The sequence below is a fragment of the Perna viridis genome, chromosome 4 (genome assembly GCF_037379345.1).
Source record: "Perna viridis isolate PV_CMFRI_1.1 ecotype Kerala chromosome 4, ASM3737934v1, whole genome shotgun sequence".
NCBI lineage: Eukaryota > Metazoa > Mollusca > Bivalvia > Mytilida > Mytilidae > Perna > Perna viridis.
This window is the reverse complement of record NC_142448.1, coordinates 17,279,174-17,300,008: the sequence shown is the minus strand read 5'-3', so window position 1 is coordinate 17,300,008 and position 20,835 is coordinate 17,279,174. Positions and strand designations below refer to the sequence as shown.

Genomic DNA, 20,835 nt, shown 5'->3' with positions numbered 1-20,835 from the left:
AAGTTTTGCCCAAATTTGATTGAGTCTCACATGTCAGTATTTTTATGGACATTAATCATGTATTAACATACATGTACTAGTATGGTGAAATATTTATAAGGGTATACTTTATAGCAGGCTCACTCTTCAATTGATTGATTGAAATATGAAATTTCATGCATTTAAAGAAGAGACCATATGATCACTGCTTTGTACTACCCCTATCTGCAATTTACTTGATAAGCTCTTGTTAGTGGACTCAGATAATGTCCTAACCAAGAAACAGTCGAACCTTGATGTGTTGAACTTGGAAGAGTCAAAATCTCAGATGACTTCACAGTCCTAGCTAAAGTCCCATTACTCCAATATAATTTTACCTTGGATGGCTCGAACTCAGAAAAAAAAGTTATGTTCCTCAAAGCATTTAGTGTCGTTCAGTATTTAAAGAATGATATACAACACACAAAAAATATCTTCCCATAAAATGCAAGGCATCATGTAGCACCATGATAAGGTGAAGTACATGTACATGAACAAGCCTAACAAATGATATAAAAGTAGAAACAATAATCGACCAAAGTATTAATCTAGGATAACTCCAACACTTTCGCCTGGTTCCTTCAATTTTAAACCAATTACATTTAAATTCAGGAGGAACAACTTATTTTTAGCTGTACATGTATGTTTTATCCTGTACAATACTTAAATGCCTAGATTAAAATATTTTACATACTTCAAGAATAAAAAGTCATTTCATTCATTTATATATATTTAATAAAAAAAATTATCACAGACTACTTTATAAGTACATATGTATCATAAAAATTCACAACAATAAAAATACTTTTAAAAAATAGTTATTCCTGAAGATTTTCTAATGGATAAAAATGTACTATTCAACTGAGACCAAATATGAAGATTCTTAATCTGTACTAGAAGAACAGTACTAAAACAGCTGACAAGGAGAAAGAATAGTACTAAAACAGCTGATGAGGAGAAAGGACAGTACTAAAACACCTTACAAGGAGAAAAAAATGTTGGCACTTAAACATGTCATAAATTTAGGATAGTACATTACATTCTACACAGCTGACGAGGAGAAAATAATGTTGGCACTTAAACATGACATAGAATTAGGATAGTACATTACATTCTACAAACAACTAGTTGCTAACACATTTATTCACATTTACTTCTTATTCAGAACATTTAAAGACCACATAACCAGTCTTATTTTGACATTCAGTTGTTGTAGTCTAAAGACAAACATTATATAAGTTCTGTAAGAAATTTAAAGAGTTATTTTGATTTGGTTGATTTTAGTTGGAGATGAATGTATGGTTTTCTCAATAATACAAATCTATATGCAGAAAAGACTATTGTTAAATAGACTGAAAAAGCATTGTTTGTTCAGTGGGTTTTTCTATACCATCAATCACTTCTACCATAGACTGTGTTTGAATTTTGCTTGGTGCCATGTATAACTTAAACAATCTTGAGACCAAACACTGCATTAACCTCAACTGAAATTATGTTGCTTTCTACACAGTTGTAAGTCATGAGAATTCTAGCATAGATTTACAAGTATTTTTATCTAATCATAAAAAAATCATGTGTTTGAAGACAAAACTTACAAGTTTAGCTGCCCTTTCAACAGGACAAAAATACAAAACAAATATTTCCTATAATATCGTAACAAATATTTTCAGCAATATCAGATACAACGATATAACACATGAAAACAGTCGTTTCATATGAGTTGATGTCATGTCATGAATGTTTTATGTATAAAGAGTACCTATTTTTTTCTGTTTCATGGTTAAGTAGTCACCATAATCCCTTGTGAAGTATTAAATTCCAATTTGAAAACTTGAAAATCTCCACAAAGTATTGACGAAATTTCCCCCAAAAAATGATAAAATAGAATCTTACTAATGATACATTCACAGTATCACATGAAAATCAACTTCACACAGATAAAAAGCACAATGCTCAGATCTTCCCTCTTCCTTACAACACTCAATTACAAAGATAAGCTTAAAGCAAGTGAAGCATGACATTTGAAGTAACATGCTAAATATTTCACATTGAATAACTTCAGTAATTGTAGATTCCCATAGCTAGAAAATTTAATTTTCAAACACATTATGACCATGGAAATTTTTGTTGTCTACATTTCCATGCAAAAATTGACCATTTCTTTCAATGTGACACTTGAAAATCAAGACTTTAAAGCTGTCTGAATAACTGACCAAAAAGATGCATAGACAATATCTTTTGATTTGTTAATACACTTTTCTAGAATTTGTGAAGTGGAAATTAAAAGATATTAATAGCAATAGGCTGCATAGACCTCATGAAAACATCCAAAATCTGATTCATAAATATTGCAATGAAGTTAAATTATTTATTTGTATATAATTTTCTTGCCAGGATACTCACTTCACATACTACCAACATTAAGACGTAGCACACCATCATTTTAGAAACATAAATCATACAATGCACTATAAGTATGTACATGTATCAAGTCTGCCAAAACTGAACTAAATCATAAATTTTACTTTAAAATTTTACTTAAAAACAATTTTTATTTGACTCAGGCATGGCACCTGGTGGCTGAAAGAAAAGATTGAATATAATATTTGTTTCATTATTGTAAAATGTAAGCCTCATATTTGCTGTTTGCCATATGCATTGCACACCATATAAAAATTAGACTTTATATACAGTCCTTGAACCGATCCGTGCAACGATTTGACGGATTGATGACCATTGACTGATTGATCACTGACGGATCGATGACTGGTGACCAATTTGATCGCAATTTTGTTAGGTAAAATGACGTAAGATCTGTTTGAAATAAATGAAATGTAAAAGAAAAGTATAAATTGATGTTTAAATATATTACATTATATAAATATGTGTAAAATTGAAAAGAAAACAATGAAAACAGTAAAATACAGTGACCGCTCTGTGGTCATGTGATGCGATCACAGGTTTAATGGATCGGTTTGACGGATCGATGACTGACTGGAAACTAATCGGTGACCGATGACCGATCACAATTTTTGTTGCATGGATCGGTTCTGGTACTGTAGTCCTAATCGTACAGGGGACTAGCATATCCATACATACAGTGGAGACTTTATCAAAATGAGTCCTCATTGTACAGGGGACTAGAATATCCATATATACAATGGAGAAACAGGATGAAGCACTGGTATGTAACAAATGTATTATTACAGAATCTGTACATAATATGTATGGATAAATCATGTTAATTGGCACAATGTTATGTTCTCCAGTGGTCTCTTTCCAATGTCATGGGTTACTATAAGGCATCTGTTTAAGTGAGTACAGGAATAAACTCTGCTCCTCTAAATATTTCTGATCCTACAAAGTATATACCCAGTATATGTATTGTTATTGTTAAATACTACATTAAAAGATACATGATGATTTCATATTTCTACATGTGAGAGAAAATCGAATACATCAAATTATGGAAATATTTTCAAAAATTAAAAATAATGTACGATTGCTAAATATAATATTAATTTAACCATATCATGATAATTTACCTTGAAAGCTTCCATTTTCCACATTCTTATTGACCTATCTGCTTTAATGGTTTCTGCCACAGAGTTGAGAGAGACATGTCGACCTGGTGTAGGTCGGGAGTGTGTAGTATGAGGGTGATATGTTGTAGATGGTACACCTGGGAAATGCCCATTCACTACAGCATTTGACACATGACCTAAAAAATTTTTTATATCAATGCAACACTATGAGAGAAATTGCCGGATAAAATAATCTGCTGGATTTTTTTTTTTATAGCTGTAACCCCATTTGGCAGTTCTTGTTTCATTTTGAGAAAAGCATTGATGTTATATCAAAGCCAATTTTCTTGTTTTTACTGTATATATATTAGAAATAAACATGAAAATATACATTGCAAGTAAATTTAACAATTATATTTCCTACATATGCAGATATAATTGCTAATGCCTTTCAAGGGCAATAACTCAAACAAGGAATCATCCGACAACTTTCATCCCCCACAGATTTTTGTAGGCCTTATTATTTCAGCAATGGAAAGTTACTTTCTATCTATCACAGTTTCCAAGATATTGGCTGGAAACTTAAAAAAAAAAAATCAGAATTTTTCACCTATCAAAAGCAATAACTTTAACAACAACTTTGATCCCTTGCCGACTTTTGTAGGCCTTATAATAAGAATCATTTTGACAAATGAAAGAATTTAGCTAACGCTTTTAGAGATATATGAGAAAAACATATGACTGACCCCTTTATTCTATTTTAGCAAAAGCAGGCATGTTTTCCGACAGATCAAATATCCCAACATCAGGTCCATGCAGAATACCTTATGAAATATTTATACCAAGTTTTGTTCTAGTTGGTTTGGTAGTTTTAGAGGAGAAGAACTTTGAAAGAAATAACATTAAAAATAGGGATAAAACATCAAAAAGGGCAATAATTCCAACATGGCTTAGCAGACTCTAAGGAAAATTTGATCAGATGAGATCTCATCCTGCTTAAGACTTTTACCTGATCAAAATTAGGCCAAACTTAATGGTTTTGGGGATATATGTGGAAAAACTTCTGTCTGACCCCTTTTTTCTATTTCTAGTAATGGTGGCCATGTTTTTCAACAGATAAAAACTGCCAACATCACTTCTGTGCAGAATACCCTATAGAATATTCATCCCAAATTTGGTTCCAATTAGTCAAGTAATGTCAGAAAAGATTTTTGGAAGAAAAAACATTAAAAAAAGCAAAGAACATCGAAAAAAGGCAGTAACTCCACGGCCTAACAATTAAAACAAAAAATTTGACTACAGATAGATCTCACCACAATGAACACTTTTACCTGCGTCAGAATTTGGCTAAACCTTACAGTTTTGGAGATATATGCGAAAACTTCTGCCTGACCCCTATGTTCTATTTTTAGTACAGTAGACCCATAAAAAAAACTCCTACATTAGTTCTATGCAGAATACCCCAAGAAACAATTATACCTAGTGGTTTCAAAGGAGAAGAGTACTGAAAAATGGACGACGTTAGGACAGATGACGACGACCAGGTGAGCTAATAAAAATAAAAATCAATGATAATACATTGCAAATAGGTGGATTACTCATTATTTACCATTAGTTCCAGCTACTACATGACCACCAACTGATGGTGATCTACAGTTTGGACATAAAGCTGCACTTCTTAGATTCTCTACCTCTTTCTTCTCCTTAGACAATCTTAATCTCTCCTAAAGTAAAAAAATGGAAAGTTCATCTCAAGTACCTGAATTTCTTGTACAAGATTTAAATATGAATAATAATTCACAAACTTATCTTATCCTTATTACAGTGAAAATGAGCCATTTGTGCTATAAGGCACATAAAACATACATAATTGAACTGTAAAAACTAAAAACTTTGTATTGTTACATAACTACTGAAATTGAAAAAAACATGAATTTTGTTTTAGTATATCCCAGATATACCTCTGCTATTTCTTTCTCTTTGTTCTGAAAAGCTTGCATCTGCTTGTGTATTTTATCCAACCTCTGGTTCTCCTCAGTTTCTATCCTCTGGGCTTGCTCTAAAGCCATCATACCCTCCTCAAACTTGGTGTTGGCCTCCTGAAACAGTCACACAAAAAGCTTTGGTATATCAATAAAATATAGCTGTTAAGTACAAGCTCTTTATTTGTTTATCAATATCAGAGGGCAACAAGTTTGCTGAACAACATTTCTAACTATATAGAGCTCTCTCTTGATATCTCAAAGTAATAAAAAAAAATGTACTCAAATGCATAGATACTTCTGCTTAAAAAATCAATGAGTTTAGTTGTCAGTTTGATAACAGAATTAACCATGTGACTGACAAGTACAGTAAGCACATTAAGTATAACTCATCATACTGAAGCTAATTACCAATCTTCATATTCCCATTAAAGTTTCTTTATTTCTAGCTGAAAAAAATACTAAGGTATGATACCATGAATATACAGATCATATACTTGTAACATACCAGTAAGCATTTTCTTACTATATACCAGAGAACATACCAGTTAGCATTTCCATTCTTGGATACCAGAAAATATTCTCTTTTTTACATACCAGAGAATTATCTTTTTATAGCATACCAGATAGCATTTTCTTTATTACATACATGATAGTATACTCTTTGCTACATACCAAGTAATATTCATCTACTTGTTCTGATTTCTCTTTAATAATCTGAGCATTTTCTATCAGTTCATCTTCCTTAGCTTTCTGTTTTACTTTCTCAGTCTGCAGTTTGTTTCTTTCCTCTTCCATTCTTTGTTCTTCCTTGGCTAATTCTTCCTTCCTGCTGTATGATTTGTTTTTTTCATCAGATATAGCTTTCATAATTGCATCAAACTCTGTCTTGGCCTGAAATAATACAACTAAATTAGTTTGACAGCCACAATAATTTTAGATATATCTGCATTGATGATTTACCCTGTTCAATCTGGTACCATATGACCGGTGTAATTTGTGGCAATTTTTAGGTGAAAAGGTAAATTTTGGTGTTTCTTATTTTGGCAGATGTTAAGTGTGCACGAAGTTCTTAACCCAGAGTCATTATTTGGCGAATTTTATTTTGGTGTTTTAGACAGACCACTGAAATTTGCCAAAATCAGCAGTCTTTGAAAATTTCCTGCTCTACGGTATTCCATCATTTCTGGTATAAAAACATATATTTCACTACTTAAAATTCTGAAAAAAAAAGTGCAAGGACTTGAATGAACCATATCTGCTCGTAATACTCTACAGGCCAATAGTCCTTGCCAGATAATTCATAACTATAAACCTGCTGCTACAGTTAACCTCCATAAATGTTTGCCATTACTATATATATACATACTTGAGAAAGTTTGACAGTGTAATTTTCCAAATCGTCCCTCCTTGTTTTCTGTGTGACCATAAACTGAGTTCTCTCCTCGGCCAAGGCTTGTCTTTCTCTGTGTAATTGGGATAAAACTGACTTCTGTTCTTCTAACAATGACTCCTATATTGAAATAGGTACAAAATGAAAATTTGAAAAATCTTATTGACAAATGAATATTAATACTGTCTATTATTCCTTCTTTGCTACTGCAATGTGATTTCTTGAACTACGTCTTAAAACTTAAATGTGATACAAATGAATAATTCTGAACTTCTGTGAGTAAAAACACCTTTAGAAAAATTAGCTATGTTCATTATTTTTACTAGTAATTAATTTCCAGCAGCATACCCTGATTTTCTCAATATTAAACCTTTCCCTAGCTTGTTGCTCTGTCCATAATTTTCTTTCTTCCTCTAATGTGGTCTGTAAGCTTTGTACCCTGTTTTGTTCTTGTTTTAAATTCCATCTCTCCTGCAATAAGGTGTGGTAAAGGTACAATGTATTAATAAATGTGTAATTTAAAAAGACAAGACATAGTTTGAAATTAAATTTTGATATATTGCTCATTTAATTACAGAAATTTTCATCAAATGGAAAATGACTAGGAGTATGAGGCTAATCAAAATACAACCCCAAAAAATGGCCAAATAACAGGCAAGATAGTTTTACTCTTTGCCATTCCACACCTGGCAAGCCAATGTATGACATGAGCATGACATTCACATTTTTTTATATTCTATAAATCTAGATTTTGTTCTCAACAGTTCTTAAATCTGACCTCATCATGAACTCTGCCCTGTTCCCTGATTTGTGTTTCTAATCGAGTAATTAAATCCTCCAAACGCTTTCTTTCACTGTCGTTGTCATCCTGCTGCTTTCGTAATCTTTCTTGTAAAACTAAATTAAGAAAAAAAATTTTCCAAAATCATAGTGTTTGCATATTAATAGACATAATGCTAATAAAAGACTGAATCTAAATCCACTTACACTATTGTAATTATGAAAATAGATAAATAATATTTAAAAAAAATCATTGAAACAGAATAAAATATTAGCTGTATTTAATCCATAACAATTTCTAAAGTTCTGTATATTTGTTTAAAGATAGTGATATAAACTGACTCGAGGAAAACTATTGTACATGTCAGTCCCTCTGAAACTAAGGATCATCCTATGCACTTCTTACCATACTATCTTACTGTGTAATAGAAAAAAAATAAAAATTCAGATAAAATCAATCAAGAACTAAAACATTGTTTGTATATTTATAAAACATCTAACTACTTACTTTTTAATTGTTCATCCTTGGACCTAATAGCTATTTCTCTCTCGTCCATACCCATACTATGCCAGGTATCTAACTTCTTCTGTAACTCTCCCACATCTCTGGCATTAGATTGTATCAATTCTACAGCTACAGCTAATGACCTACAAATAACATCTCAATTACTGATCTTAATCATTCCTCTCACATAAATAAAATGATATCTAAATATAACACAGATAAATTAAACAAAAATGTGATGTATGACTTTATCACAACATTTGTTCCCTAATGCATTGAAAGAAAAGTCATGAACAGTACAAGAAACAAGAAACATTAAACATTTTATTGTTTTCTCCTAAGGGAATTGTCAATAGAGTTCAGTACACATTGATTACACATTTAAAAAGTAGACCAATTGATGTCTGGACCTGTGTTGTAATGCAGCTGTGATTTATAGCTGCTGAGAAAAAAATTACGACAGATGGGATACGATGGTTATACGAACTACAGTACATAACTCCCATAAAAATTAGACAATCAAAATAAAATTTCTTGATAATATGCACAACTACATGTAATGTTCTTGCTACATACCAAGTTTTATGAAAATTTGATGGGTAGTTTTAGAAGAGTTGTGATGACAAGCTGATACATGATGATTTTTGGTAAAATTCAAAAGGACATAACTCCCATAAAAATTAAAGAATCAAAATTTCCTCAAAACATGCACAACTACATATGGTGTTCTTGCTATGTACCAAGTTTCAGGAATTTCTTGACAGTAGTTTCAGAGGAGTTGCGATGACTATTTGGTGGGTTATGGACAGACGGATAGATGGATGGAGTGACCCAACTACTAGACTGGCTTCCACTTTTGGTGACACAGGTAAAATATACGATGACATTCATTTGTACCACTGAATATTTTTGTGTTAATACATGTGTGTATGTATAAAGGTAAATAGGTCTTGAAACTTTGTTTGGTATTGGTGCTGTTCACCCCTAGGGTAATAATTTCACAGATGAGAAACAAAAGTCCTAATTTTTTACACTCACTTAGTAGTATCATGCGAGACCGCTACAGCCTCTATCTGACTATCTTTGGCCATCTTAAGTCTCTGTATAGCCTCATCATGGTCTTTCCTTAATTGCTCTATGGCACTCCTGCAAAAACAAATTATTTTCTTTAATCCAGGAAAAATATTAATGGTTTATAATACAGTGATATAAACCAAAGGTGAATCATTGTTAAGCAGTTTACATTATATATATTCAAAATCTGTGATTTGTCAACAAGTCATAACCTACACAACTAAGGAAATAGAAAAACAATTGATTAAGAGATAAATGTCTAAAGTATTGTCTCATACTGAAATCTATTAATGAATAAATAGACCTTTGATATCCATCAAACTTAAATAAAATTCCTAAAATTTTCCTTTGATCATAATGATTCTCAAGAATGCAAACGAATCTGCCTTGTAGATAATCAAAGTATTTTAAAAAGTGGATAAAAATGCATAATACTTCTTGGCAATGATTTAATTTTCAACAATGTGGTGTTTTTCAACAGATATAATGGGAGACCCCAATACTCTTTCAGTGGTTCATCCAAGTCTTGATTAAATTTATTTCCTAACTCTCAATGGTAAAATTTAGATTTTAACTTGCTTATTTAAGTTACATTTTGGGGATCTTGAGTAGAAAAATAATTTAACCCACACCTACCAGAAGGAGAATCTCTCTCACTATAAGGATCTATTTTTTTTATCTCACACATTAAACCAATCTTATTACCTATGTATTTCCTTTATTCTGCTAACTTCTTCCATCTTTTCTCTTTCCATTTCATCAATCTTCTTATAGTTCTGTGAAATAATGTCAGATTTTTCTTGCTCTACTGTTCTTAGTTTGGTGAGATGTTGTGACATCAGCTGCTCATTTTCTTCTCTCAATCTGTAACATTTAATGTAATAAATATGATGAACATTTAACAATGTAAATTCATCTATACCTTTTAAAATCGACTACCACACTCTATACAAACTACACAGACAAATCCTGTAAACAGTAATTAAATAATTTTTATTTAAAGTCATGTTTCATATTAAAAATAACATAAGCTCTCATGAGCTTTTATAACAAATTATAATAAAAAAAATAGACACAAGATATACAAATATTATAACACATAAGCATGCAGGCATATATTAAGTACCAGTCCATATAAAATTCAAACACTGCATATGGTATAGGTGGTTAAATAGTGTAGAAAAACCCATGGAACAAAAATATTTTTTTAATCTTCAGATGCTGTATTTTTGAGGAATATAAGTCTTTTTTGTATTCAAATCTGTGCTTTTGAGGAAATCATACATTTATCTCCCACTAAAACCAACCAAATCAAAGCCAATCAAGAACAATAATTCTTGCTAAGTGCTAATTTCATGTACAGTCTATATAAATTTTATCTCAAAAGTGCAACACCCAAATGAAAAACCAAGACTGGTTATGTGATCTGTATCTGATTCTGAATAAGAAATAAAAGTAAATTTGGTGGGTTTTTGACATGCATCAATCACCTCCTGTCTGATTTGGTCATGCATGATTCACCTCCTGCCTGATTTAGTAAAGACTGATACTTAAATAAGACGCACAATACAAAATAAGCTATAGTCAATAAGCAAGCTGAAGCAACATAACGTAAGACTAAGCAAATATAATGTCTGATGACTTTATTTCTAAAAATGTACTTACTTCATTAAATTATGATTGATTCCTTAAATATTCTTCGACCAAATAATTTTTGACAAACACAAAAATGAAAACCACAACAGAAATAAACTGTGTAACTGAATGGTTTGATAATTTTCCAGTAAAAATGAGTTCTATCATCTAAAAATGAATTTAATATATCATCTTTATCTGTTTACCTTTTCTCTTTACTGGAATGTGTCTCTTCTAACATCTTTAACCTGGTGCTGAAATTGAAACAAAATCATGATTACAAAAAAGGCATGAATATTTTTTTTACTCCTCATTTGTAAGAAAATGAGCAATAAACAGAAAAAAAATATTAATCTTTGCGGATTTCGTGGGTAAGCCAAACCACAAATTTTGGTTAGCAATGAAAAGAAGATTTCATTTGATGTATACACTGAAAATCTCTAAACAACGAATTCAAGAATCAACGAACTCGTTTTTCTTCCCTAATCCACAAAAATTGGTATCCACAAATTAAAGTACTTTACAGCATCTTAGAAAATGACAGGGACACTTACTTGTATGAATTTTCTATGTCTTTAATCTCTTCTTGATGTCTTTTCTTTGTAGATTCCAGCAGAGAGTTTACACAGTCTACCTCTATTTCTAGCTTTCTGACCTGAAAATAAGTAAAATATAAGTTAACACTTTTGGTTATATAAACAAACATTTTATTCCCCAGAACATTAAGTTAAATTTTTATTTTAATTGTTGTTCTGTATAAAGACAGTGTAAATTCACTACCTTGAGACACAAGTCATTATCATTTTTTTCAGATAATGTTTGGCAATCATATGGGGTGAATAATTTAAATGCAATAAACCTCCTTTTGACAATAAAAACATGAACAAAATGTAATTTAATAATACTTTATAAAATACTTTGCAAAAAAGAAATAATTATTTCAGGGGAACTTCATGTTTTCAAGTATTTAGTTATTTTGTACATCTCAATCAAAATCTTCAGGTTTAGAGTTTATACTGACCTTAGCATCTGGATCTAATCCTACAAGACTTGTCCTACCAAAGGTTCTCTCCCCTGATGTACTTGGCCCAGTTGGCTGAAAACAAAAGTATAGTACAGTAAAGATGTACGCATAATCTATGGATTTTTAAAAGTAACAAAAGTCATTTAACAAACCCTTCAGTGGTCACTGGGGTAAAGTGGATGACTGTAACAGCCGTTAATAGAGGATGGAAATTCGGGTAAGAATAATTTTCTTTAATAAAGATGTCTATTCATGTTATTCAAAAAAATAAATATGACAAATAGTTATTCATTCATCAATGCTTGATATTTGAAGTGGGACACATATGAGTGAAAAGTATCCCCCGATATTTTTACCTTGTAATTTCTCATTAATCATACATTTTACCCATATGCATTCCACTTCAAATATCAAGCACTGATGAATGGCTAACTTTTTGTTATATCTATTTTGTTAAATAACTTGAATAGACATCTTTATTAAAGAAAATTATTCTTACCCAAATTTCCATCCTCCATCTTAGGATGACTGTAATGGCCGTTATGGTCATCCGCTCTACCCCAGTTAGTGGTAGCATTTATATCCTGATTGCAGAAGGTTACAGTTAATTAGCCATCGACAAGATGCATTTAGAATATAGAACAATGGCTGCTTGGATAAAAAGTAAAAAAATAAATTAGTCTGAGTATAGAGGATCGCATGTTTTCCAAGGGTTAGTTGCCTCAAAAATGTGCACTTTAATATCAGACTTCAAAAAAGTAAATGTCCCATACAACCTCTTGTATGGCTACATTTAGTACCTGTGATTGTAATAACTGTTGATATTGTTGCTGTAGTTGTATAAATGCCTGCATCTGAGCCTGTTGTTGTAAAGACTGATCTGTATTCAATGTTTTCTGAAAAAGTGGTAATGAGAAATGCATTGACTGTACCTACATACACAGGGAACTTAACTGCATCCTGCCTTGTAATGGAAAATCATATTGCAAACCCAGTATACTGCTGCAGTGAAATGGAACTACATGTACTAACATATCTAAATAAACTTATAAGATGATAGATCAAATAAAACAACTATATCAACACTGGACAAGAAAATGTGATGCCTTGGCATAAATGCCCTATTTGACACCAAGTAATCAGAACTGTTTTTAGAAAGACTTCAATTTTCAGTGATTCATAACATATTGCACATATGACTAAATGTTATGATCATGAGACCCTCCTCCATATAAAAATATGTAAAACAAAGCTAAACCTGTGTGGTAATGAACAGACAAGCCTTAATCTATTTTTCCTAAACGGTGTTCAGGGCAAAGATGGAGGCTATAGCATACACAGTAATAGGGCAAAAGAAGAAAAGGCAAGACCATAAAATACTTACAGATAGTAGCTAACTGCATTTTAGAAATCCTAATAAGAAATTATGCAACTATTTCTATATTTACAGAGATGACTTAAACAGTTGAAGAAAAAAAAATCAGAAGTTGGTAAAATCAAAAGTGTGAATATACACAAAAATAATAAAGAACTGTACAGGTTTAGAAAAAAAAATGTGATCACCAATTGAGAAAGTGATGTCTGTATTTTAATCAGGTCATACTACCAACTATAACATTAGGATACCTCAGGTCATACTACAAACTGTAATATTAGGATACCACAGGTCATACTACAAACTATAACATTAGGATACCTCAGGAGATATCTGAGCTCTTGCTTCTTTCTGTTTCTGTTTTTCTGCTGCACTGAAGCTGAAGAAATCAGTAGATCTGGAGTCAGGTTTACCAGAAAGGAAATCTTGTTCCTGTTTACTGGAAATAAAACTGGATTCCTGTTTATTACCTACAGGTTCAGATTTATCTAGGAATTCTGACTGGTTAATGGACTGCTGCTGTAGTTGTGTTGGTATGTTGTCCAGTATGTCCATAGAATTTTGTTCTAAAATTAGATATATAAACATTAGATATACTTACCGGTATATTTAAAATTCAAAATGTACTTTCATACCAAAACATTTATCAAAATGTCTGCCATTTGACAATAATATTACAGACATCCACATTAGTAACACAAAACATTAACTGGATGCTCAACTAAGCCTGAATTGCTCAAATGGAAAAGTAAAAATCTGGTGGCTATTTTATTTGATCAAGCAAATCAAAACATTTATAGAGACTCACCCTAGCAATATTCTTGCTAAGTTCAACATCAACAAAAAATTTAGTTCTATTTGGATTTATTGTCAAGATACATTGAGCTAAACACCCTACAAAAGCAACAGGCAAAAACCTCAAAAAGTTCAAAGGACAATTACATGTAGTCAAACATTAGTGCTACAATACTATTAAAACGTATACAAAGTATCATCAAAGCACACCTATGTAAGTGAAACTGCTTACAGTGTCAGTCAGACTGCTACATGCACACAAAGATACCAAGTATTTCTAAGTTCATGCATTTAAGTTGCAGCAGGGGACAAAGATGAAAACAGAATTATAATATCCCATTGTTTTTTTTATTGATAGCTGTGCATGAAGAATAGAACTACTCACTAGGAAGAAGGAAGTCAACACTTTTATCTGTGCTACCAGACCTGGACATTCTCCTCCGTGAACCAGACTCCCACACAGGTCTATAATGTAAGATTAATAAGAACATAAGACATAAAAAATAATAGTTATGCCCCAATTTTGATCGTTGATTTTCACTGGACAAATAATCAATAAGATTCTTGTCACTTATGTCACATTGTTTTCCCTGATGGTAGAAACATAGACAAATCTCTGATCAATTGTCACCTTACCCAGCCTGTAAGACTGATAGTGGTTTACTAGTAATATGATGGATCAGGATGAAAGCAAAGATAAAACTAGAAAATAAATCTATATCCCCCACTCCCCCGAAAATGACCATATACACAGAAATCTTAATTGTAGACTACTTACAGAAACAAAAAATAAGATTTTTGGAGATGAAGTGTCAATGAAATTCTTATACTATTTACCCTAGTTGGGTCATTGTCTCTTTGACATATTATCAAAATCCATTCTTGTTATATTCAAAAATGCTATGTACATGTAACCTTTGAAGTGTTTAGGTTGAGTGAATGTCCTCAGTGGCTTCATGATTTCTTGCTAATATGAGAAATTTTAAATAAATTAAATATAATGTAACATAAAGCTGTAATTTGCATATAGAAATATCTTAAAAGCTCATCTAATTACTATATCACCAAACATCTTATCATTCCTTCCTATGGGTGCTGAGAAATCGGCAATGGAAAATTTCACACTACAGCACCTTTATAAAACTCAAAAGTCCCTTGGAAAGCAGGAGATATATGACCTAGAAATGTTGGAATGGGGAGACAAGGAACAAGTCACCATGCTTAGGCCATATACTAAATTTAATCATTCCTTGCAATGGATGTTGAGAAATCTGTGACGAAAAATTTCCCAATATCACACACGTAAAAATTCTAAGTTGCCTGGAAAACAGGAAGTAGATGACCTAAAAAGCTTGAAAGGGGAAACACGGTACAAATCACCATGTGTAAGCTATATACCAAATATCTAATAATTACGTCCAGCAGAAGCCAAAAAATCTGCAAGGGAAATAGATAGACGTTCCCATCACTATATACCCCACACTGTTTAAGTGGGGAATATAATAAAATTGATGCTCCAATACTTACCTTCAGATGTGTCAAAATAGCTGACCTGTAAATATCTATGTGTTTTTGTCTCTATTTGTGTAACAAGATCAACTGTATCTACAGACTGATTGAAAGATTACCACAAAGTCTCAATCTAGTTTATCTAACCCTTCTGCTCTATATTCATTGCTTAACATCTACATGTATATTGCTGGGTCTCAGAAAATTTTAACATTATTGGTAGAAATGGAATATAGTTAATGACCAAACACATATTTTCATGATTAGAAAAAAATACAAAATCATTCACAGAAACTAGATAAATAATAGATTACATACGCATGATCAGTGTTTTGTGGTGTTGAAAACAAGTCTTTTTCTGGTTCTATATTTTTACTTCCACCAAACAATGGTGAATCAGGCTTCTTCCTGAAATTGAAGACTTATATTTTAACTGTGTCAACATCATCAATTGGATAACATCACCTTTGAAACAGGACACGATTTAAACCTTTTAAATGCATATCAAAATATATAAAATTCACTTCAGGTCAATGTATGAATAGTAAAGTAATGAAAAGGTATGGTGTAGAAATATTTGGATATTTTGTGTATAATGACTTTACTTGTAAAGTAGTTTACAAAAAATTCTTGTATTTTATTTCAAAATTTGCAATTACATTTTTGAACTTCCAAAATAGTGCAAAATCAAGCCAAACAAAACACAACCAAAACTTATTGAATTAAGAGTGCTCTTCACAATTTTGGGTTTGTGGTTGTAAGACATTTTGACCCTATGTTCACTAAAAAAAATAGGTATTCACCAAATTTTGACCTGAACTATGTATTTAATCTCTTTTAGAAGTTAAAATATAATAAGTTTCTCATAGAATAAAATTTTGAATAATGATGTAATGCTTGAGAACAGTATTACAGTACCTGGTAATAATTCACTAATAATTATTTGGTTGTTAATTTACAAAGAACATCTATACTTGTTTCAGCAAGGGAGATACTTAAAAACTAATATATCACTTACTTCAGTATAGAGTCTAAATCAACCTCTCCACCAAGTCCTAGGTAATCATCAGGTGATTGATCAGTCTTCACAGACTCAGGAGCCTTGTGTTCAATCTTAGGAGGTTCAGATCGTTTTGGTTGGGAAAGAGGTTCTGGATCTGGCTGGTCTCTCAATTCTCCAGTCCTTGGTCTGGTTTCTGTCTGGTCCCTTAGTTCTCCCGTCCGAGGTCTAGTCTCAGTCTGTTTAGGCTTCATCCATTCAAATGCATCATCATCATCATCATCTTTTAATCCCAGGTACTCAAATGGATCAACTTTAGGTTTGTTCATTGTTTTGGCAGGAGGAGTTACTGGGGTAGATTTCATGGCACTTGGTTCCTTTGTTTCCTTGCTTGATGTGTCCTTTGTTGGTGGTGGTTTGACTGCTGGCTCCTCCTTCGTTTCTTTAGTTGGTGTGGTCCTTGGAGATAAGTGATCTAGCCATTCCATTCCTTCTGGCTTTTTTATACTACTAGCTGGTGATCTTCCTCTAGATGGTGGCTTATCAAAACCAAATATGTCATCTTCATCTTGAAACCTAGGCAAATGAAATAATAACACTAACGCTAAGACCTTCAATTCTTCACAAATATTCAACACTTGTTCCTGTAAATTATGAATTAAGCATTACTTCCAAAATTTATATTTTAAATATTCATAGTGTTCTTTTCCAATCTGATTTCAAAGAATCATCATAGCTTACATTTAAAATAATTGCAGTAATTTTAGTTTACCTAACAGATCTCTTAGAACCAGGTCTGGATCCTGAAGTTGATCCTGCCGCTGATGGCATGTAACTACCAAAGGCATAATCCTCCTCTTCTTCTTGTAGTAAAAAAATTGTTAATGAATCTGCCCATTCATTTCAAGTAGTTTTCAAATGTATATATTTGATAAAATTCAGATTTGAGAATGTTTTCTCAGTTATAATTAAGAATTCTCGGTTTTGTCTTGTTAGTTTGGCAATTAGAAATAAACTAAAAAAATGTATCATAAGGAGGACACTCACCAACAGATTTAATTATGTATCATTACCACAATAGTTTGCTGATTTTCCAAATATGATCTTAAATACTTGTATATTGACTTTGTTTTTACAGTTCATACATAATTTGGAATTTTTTTTTAAATTAATATAAATTGAGCATTTTTGGTGATTAGTTTTTATAATTAGTAGAAATTAACTTTTGTTTTTGTTCTAATTCAGACAAAGATATTTAGACACAACTATTGTTCTCTCATCTGAAGTGTAGCTACATTAACCCATTTTTAAATGTTTATCAAATGATTTTTTTGTTTGTTTTCAAATTTACAACAAAATATACCTTCAGCAGGCTGTGTATACTTTTTATCCAGAATAAATTCTTTCCTCTCTTTAGTTTCCAGGTGTTTGTTTACAATACTGTCTTTCCCTAGTAGTTTATCAAACATCTTGGAAGGTTTTTCTTCTGAGTCACTATCAAAACTTTCCACCTCAGGAGCAGGTTTGCTGGCTGTGGAAGGTTTACTTCCTCCTTTCTCCTCAATACCTAGCCCACCCAGGAAATCATCATCATCACTAAATATAGCTGCTTCTTCTTTTTTCTTACTAATAGCAGCTGTAATTAAACAAGGGAACCAAGATTCTAGCGAAAATCAAAAGAATGTAATCCAGGGACAAAGACCAGACACGGAAAACAGACAAACACAACAAAGAACATAAAGTTACTAAAATAATACACACAAAGAACAAAAGTAAATGAGCAACTCAGACTCCACTAAAAACTGGGAGCATGGACCAGGTGTACCTGTAGGGTAAGTATAAATGCTTAACCTATACGTAAATTAATCTCAAGATTGTAATGTACACTGAAATATTAACAATTAACTTTTAAAATAGGAACAAGCATTATTCAATTTACTGTATGCATATAGTTTTCACATTTTCATTCAATACTACAAAAAAAACAATCATAAGGCTAGTTGAAACATTACAAGTCATTTTGTCATATTTAAGATGATTAGTCATTTTTATATGAGTATTTTTCATAAGGAAATTTGTATTGAAAACATTGTCTTGAACTTCCAATAAAATGAATTCAAGTCAGTGCAAGATGTACAAATACGACCACAGCATAAAACAATATGAGAAATTAAGACAAGACATATTTATAATGTATATACCATGTTTTGCCACAGCTGATTCTGGTACTTCATCAACTTTCTTATCACCTCCACTCCGTGTAGGGGGTCGCTCAAATAAATTCTTTCTCGGCTCTTTAACATATAATGAGTAATATTTAAATTTAAAACTAAGAAGTATATCTATTAAAATGCACAGGTCTTACACATCCCTTAAACTCAAAACTGCCCTTTTAGATTGCTTTCAAATGTAAACTTAAGGGAAATCCCAGATTTATTAAGAATTCCGAAGAAACTAGGCCCTGGTCATGGTGGCTACCACCTAAATGAAGTCACTGAACATGAATTCTGAAATCATTACAGGTACTTCCAAACCTGCTACATCTTTGTATGGACTCATTACTAATTGCATTATCACTGAGAAGAAATGTGTAAACTACAAGTAACAAAACAGAAATCTGTCTACAATGACAAAGTTGACCAACCACAACAAATCGTCAACTCTCTTAAAGTTAAATAAATGTAACCATTCAGAGTCCTCCAAATTAGATTTTATTCCAATAAGTGGTATGTTTACTTTATTCAATCTTTACCTTCCACAACAGTTTTCACAGGTTCAGGCTCAGGCTTCTTTTGGACAAGTTCCTCTTTCTTTTTGACACTAGATTTTTTAGGTTTGGTGGCCCAAGAGTCATCATCATCTTCATCACTTAACAAACCAGCCAATGGATCATCTTCATCAAATTCTGAAGAAGAAAAGATTCTTACAATGAAAAGCATTAACAAAATCTGTAAATATCTTTTATTACTGTGCCAATCTATTACATGAAAGTCACACCAATATACAATTTTACTCAATTAGCTCTCTACATGTATATTATATTAACCCCTTTTGCTATGTCTTCTACGGTAACAGCAGCTAATTGTCACATGACAGATTTTCTGATAACCTTTAAATTTGTACTGATGTTATACCTATCTCAGATTTAAGCTGATGATTACAATTTGTACTGATGTTATACCTATCTCAGATTTAAGCTGATGATTACAATTTGTACTGATGTTATACCTATCTCAGATTTAAGCTGATGATTACAATTTGTACTGATGTTATACCTATCTCAGATTTAAGCTGATGATTACAATTTGTACTGATTATATTAAACATATAGTAAATGAAGTAATTATGTTTTAGAACTGATCATCATGAATTCATAATAAAAACACATGAAGATTGTTTAAGAAACCAATTTTTAAGACTTTTAAACACAGAAAAAAATTTCTGTAATAGGATGCAGATGTAACCTATTCGAGAACTAAGAACATGGTATTACAATTGAAAGCACATGAAAGAAATTGACTGGGTCTCATTTTTATGACATCCTATACACCAAAAGGTGAGTTTGAGCCACTAAGAAAGGAATCATATAAATGCACATGGATTTTCACTAACTTGCTACTTCAATCAATCATTGGTTTACTTTATCCATTTTTACTGAAAACAAAGACTGCTGTAGATGTCATACTAGTAGGCTACTTTCAAAATGTGTAAAGTTAACCATCATTAAGATTTCATCTTTTATTAACTACCTCCAAAATCATATTTAGGTTTTGCCTTTGGAACAGTACCAGGTCTTTCTGTTGGTACTGCTGCTCCAGGTCTTAGATTCTCAGATTGTCCACTTCCTATATCTATCAACAAAATAATGAAGCATATAACTTAGTTTTTCTTCACAACAATGGACTGAGAAAATATATGTACCATACATAATTCTAAATATGCTTGCTACTACTGGTACTTACGTCCAGAAATTACTGCATTTGTGAAAATGCAAGTGAGACTTTTTCAAGACACTCCAATGTGAAAGAGAGAAAAAAAAAACAAGTGCAAAACCTATACTTTGTTAAAATTTACATTGAATATATGCATTTAAAAACATTAAATGTTCTGCAAATGCTTAGGCTATGAATAATGCTAAGGAAAGTACATTGCAATGGAAAACCTAACGAAAAATAACCAATAATATCAACCGTTAATGTTTTCAACAGGAAAAAATAACCT

The 20,835-nt window shown here is 31.7% G+C and overlaps 1 protein-coding gene across 3 annotated transcripts in view; it reads right to left on the bottom strand.

Annotated features, from left to right (window-relative positions):
• Nucleotides 1-735: 735 nt before the first annotated feature.
• The window catches only part of LOC148619112 (uncharacterized), a 28,572-nt gene continuing 8,472 nt past the window's right edge, over nt 736-20,835 (bottom strand). For 2 of the 3 annotated variants that reach the window (XM_088578673.1, XM_088578675.1), the window contains 24 exons: nt 20,364-20,465; nt 19,367-19,519; nt 18,816-18,908; nt 17,978-18,250; nt 17,387-17,477; nt 16,633-17,190; nt 15,933-16,022; nt 14,491-14,570; nt 13,632-13,876; nt 12,736-12,831; nt 11,933-12,007; nt 11,466-11,566; nt 11,118-11,165; nt 9,982-10,140; nt 9,241-9,348; nt 8,206-8,345; nt 7,696-7,814; nt 7,266-7,388; nt 6,894-7,037; nt 6,200-6,418; nt 5,504-5,641; nt 5,152-5,266; nt 3,564-3,739; nt 736-3,375 (listed from right to left, as the gene is read on the bottom strand). In XM_088578673.1, coding sequence (XP_088434799.1) covers nt 3,304-3,375; nt 3,564-3,739; nt 5,152-5,266; nt 5,504-5,641; nt 6,200-6,418; nt 6,894-7,037; nt 7,266-7,388; nt 7,696-7,814; nt 8,206-8,345; nt 9,241-9,348; nt 9,982-10,140; nt 11,118-11,165; nt 11,466-11,566; nt 11,933-12,007; nt 12,736-12,831; nt 13,632-13,876; nt 14,491-14,570; nt 15,933-16,022; nt 16,633-17,190; nt 17,387-17,477; nt 17,978-18,250; nt 18,816-18,908; nt 19,367-19,519; nt 20,364-20,465 — 3,518 coding nt within the window. In that variant the 3' untranslated portion in view covers nt 736-3,303. The remainder of the gene's footprint in view (nt 3,376-3,563; nt 3,740-5,151; nt 5,267-5,503; nt 5,642-6,199; nt 6,419-6,893; nt 7,038-7,265; nt 7,389-7,695; nt 7,815-8,205; nt 8,346-9,240; nt 9,349-9,981; nt 10,141-11,117; nt 11,166-11,465; nt 11,567-11,932; nt 12,008-12,735; nt 12,832-13,631; nt 13,877-14,490; nt 14,571-15,932; nt 16,023-16,632; nt 17,191-17,386; nt 17,478-17,977; nt 18,251-18,815; nt 18,909-19,366; nt 19,520-20,363; nt 20,466-20,835) is intronic. The other variant, XM_088578674.1, reaches the window with a different exon arrangement.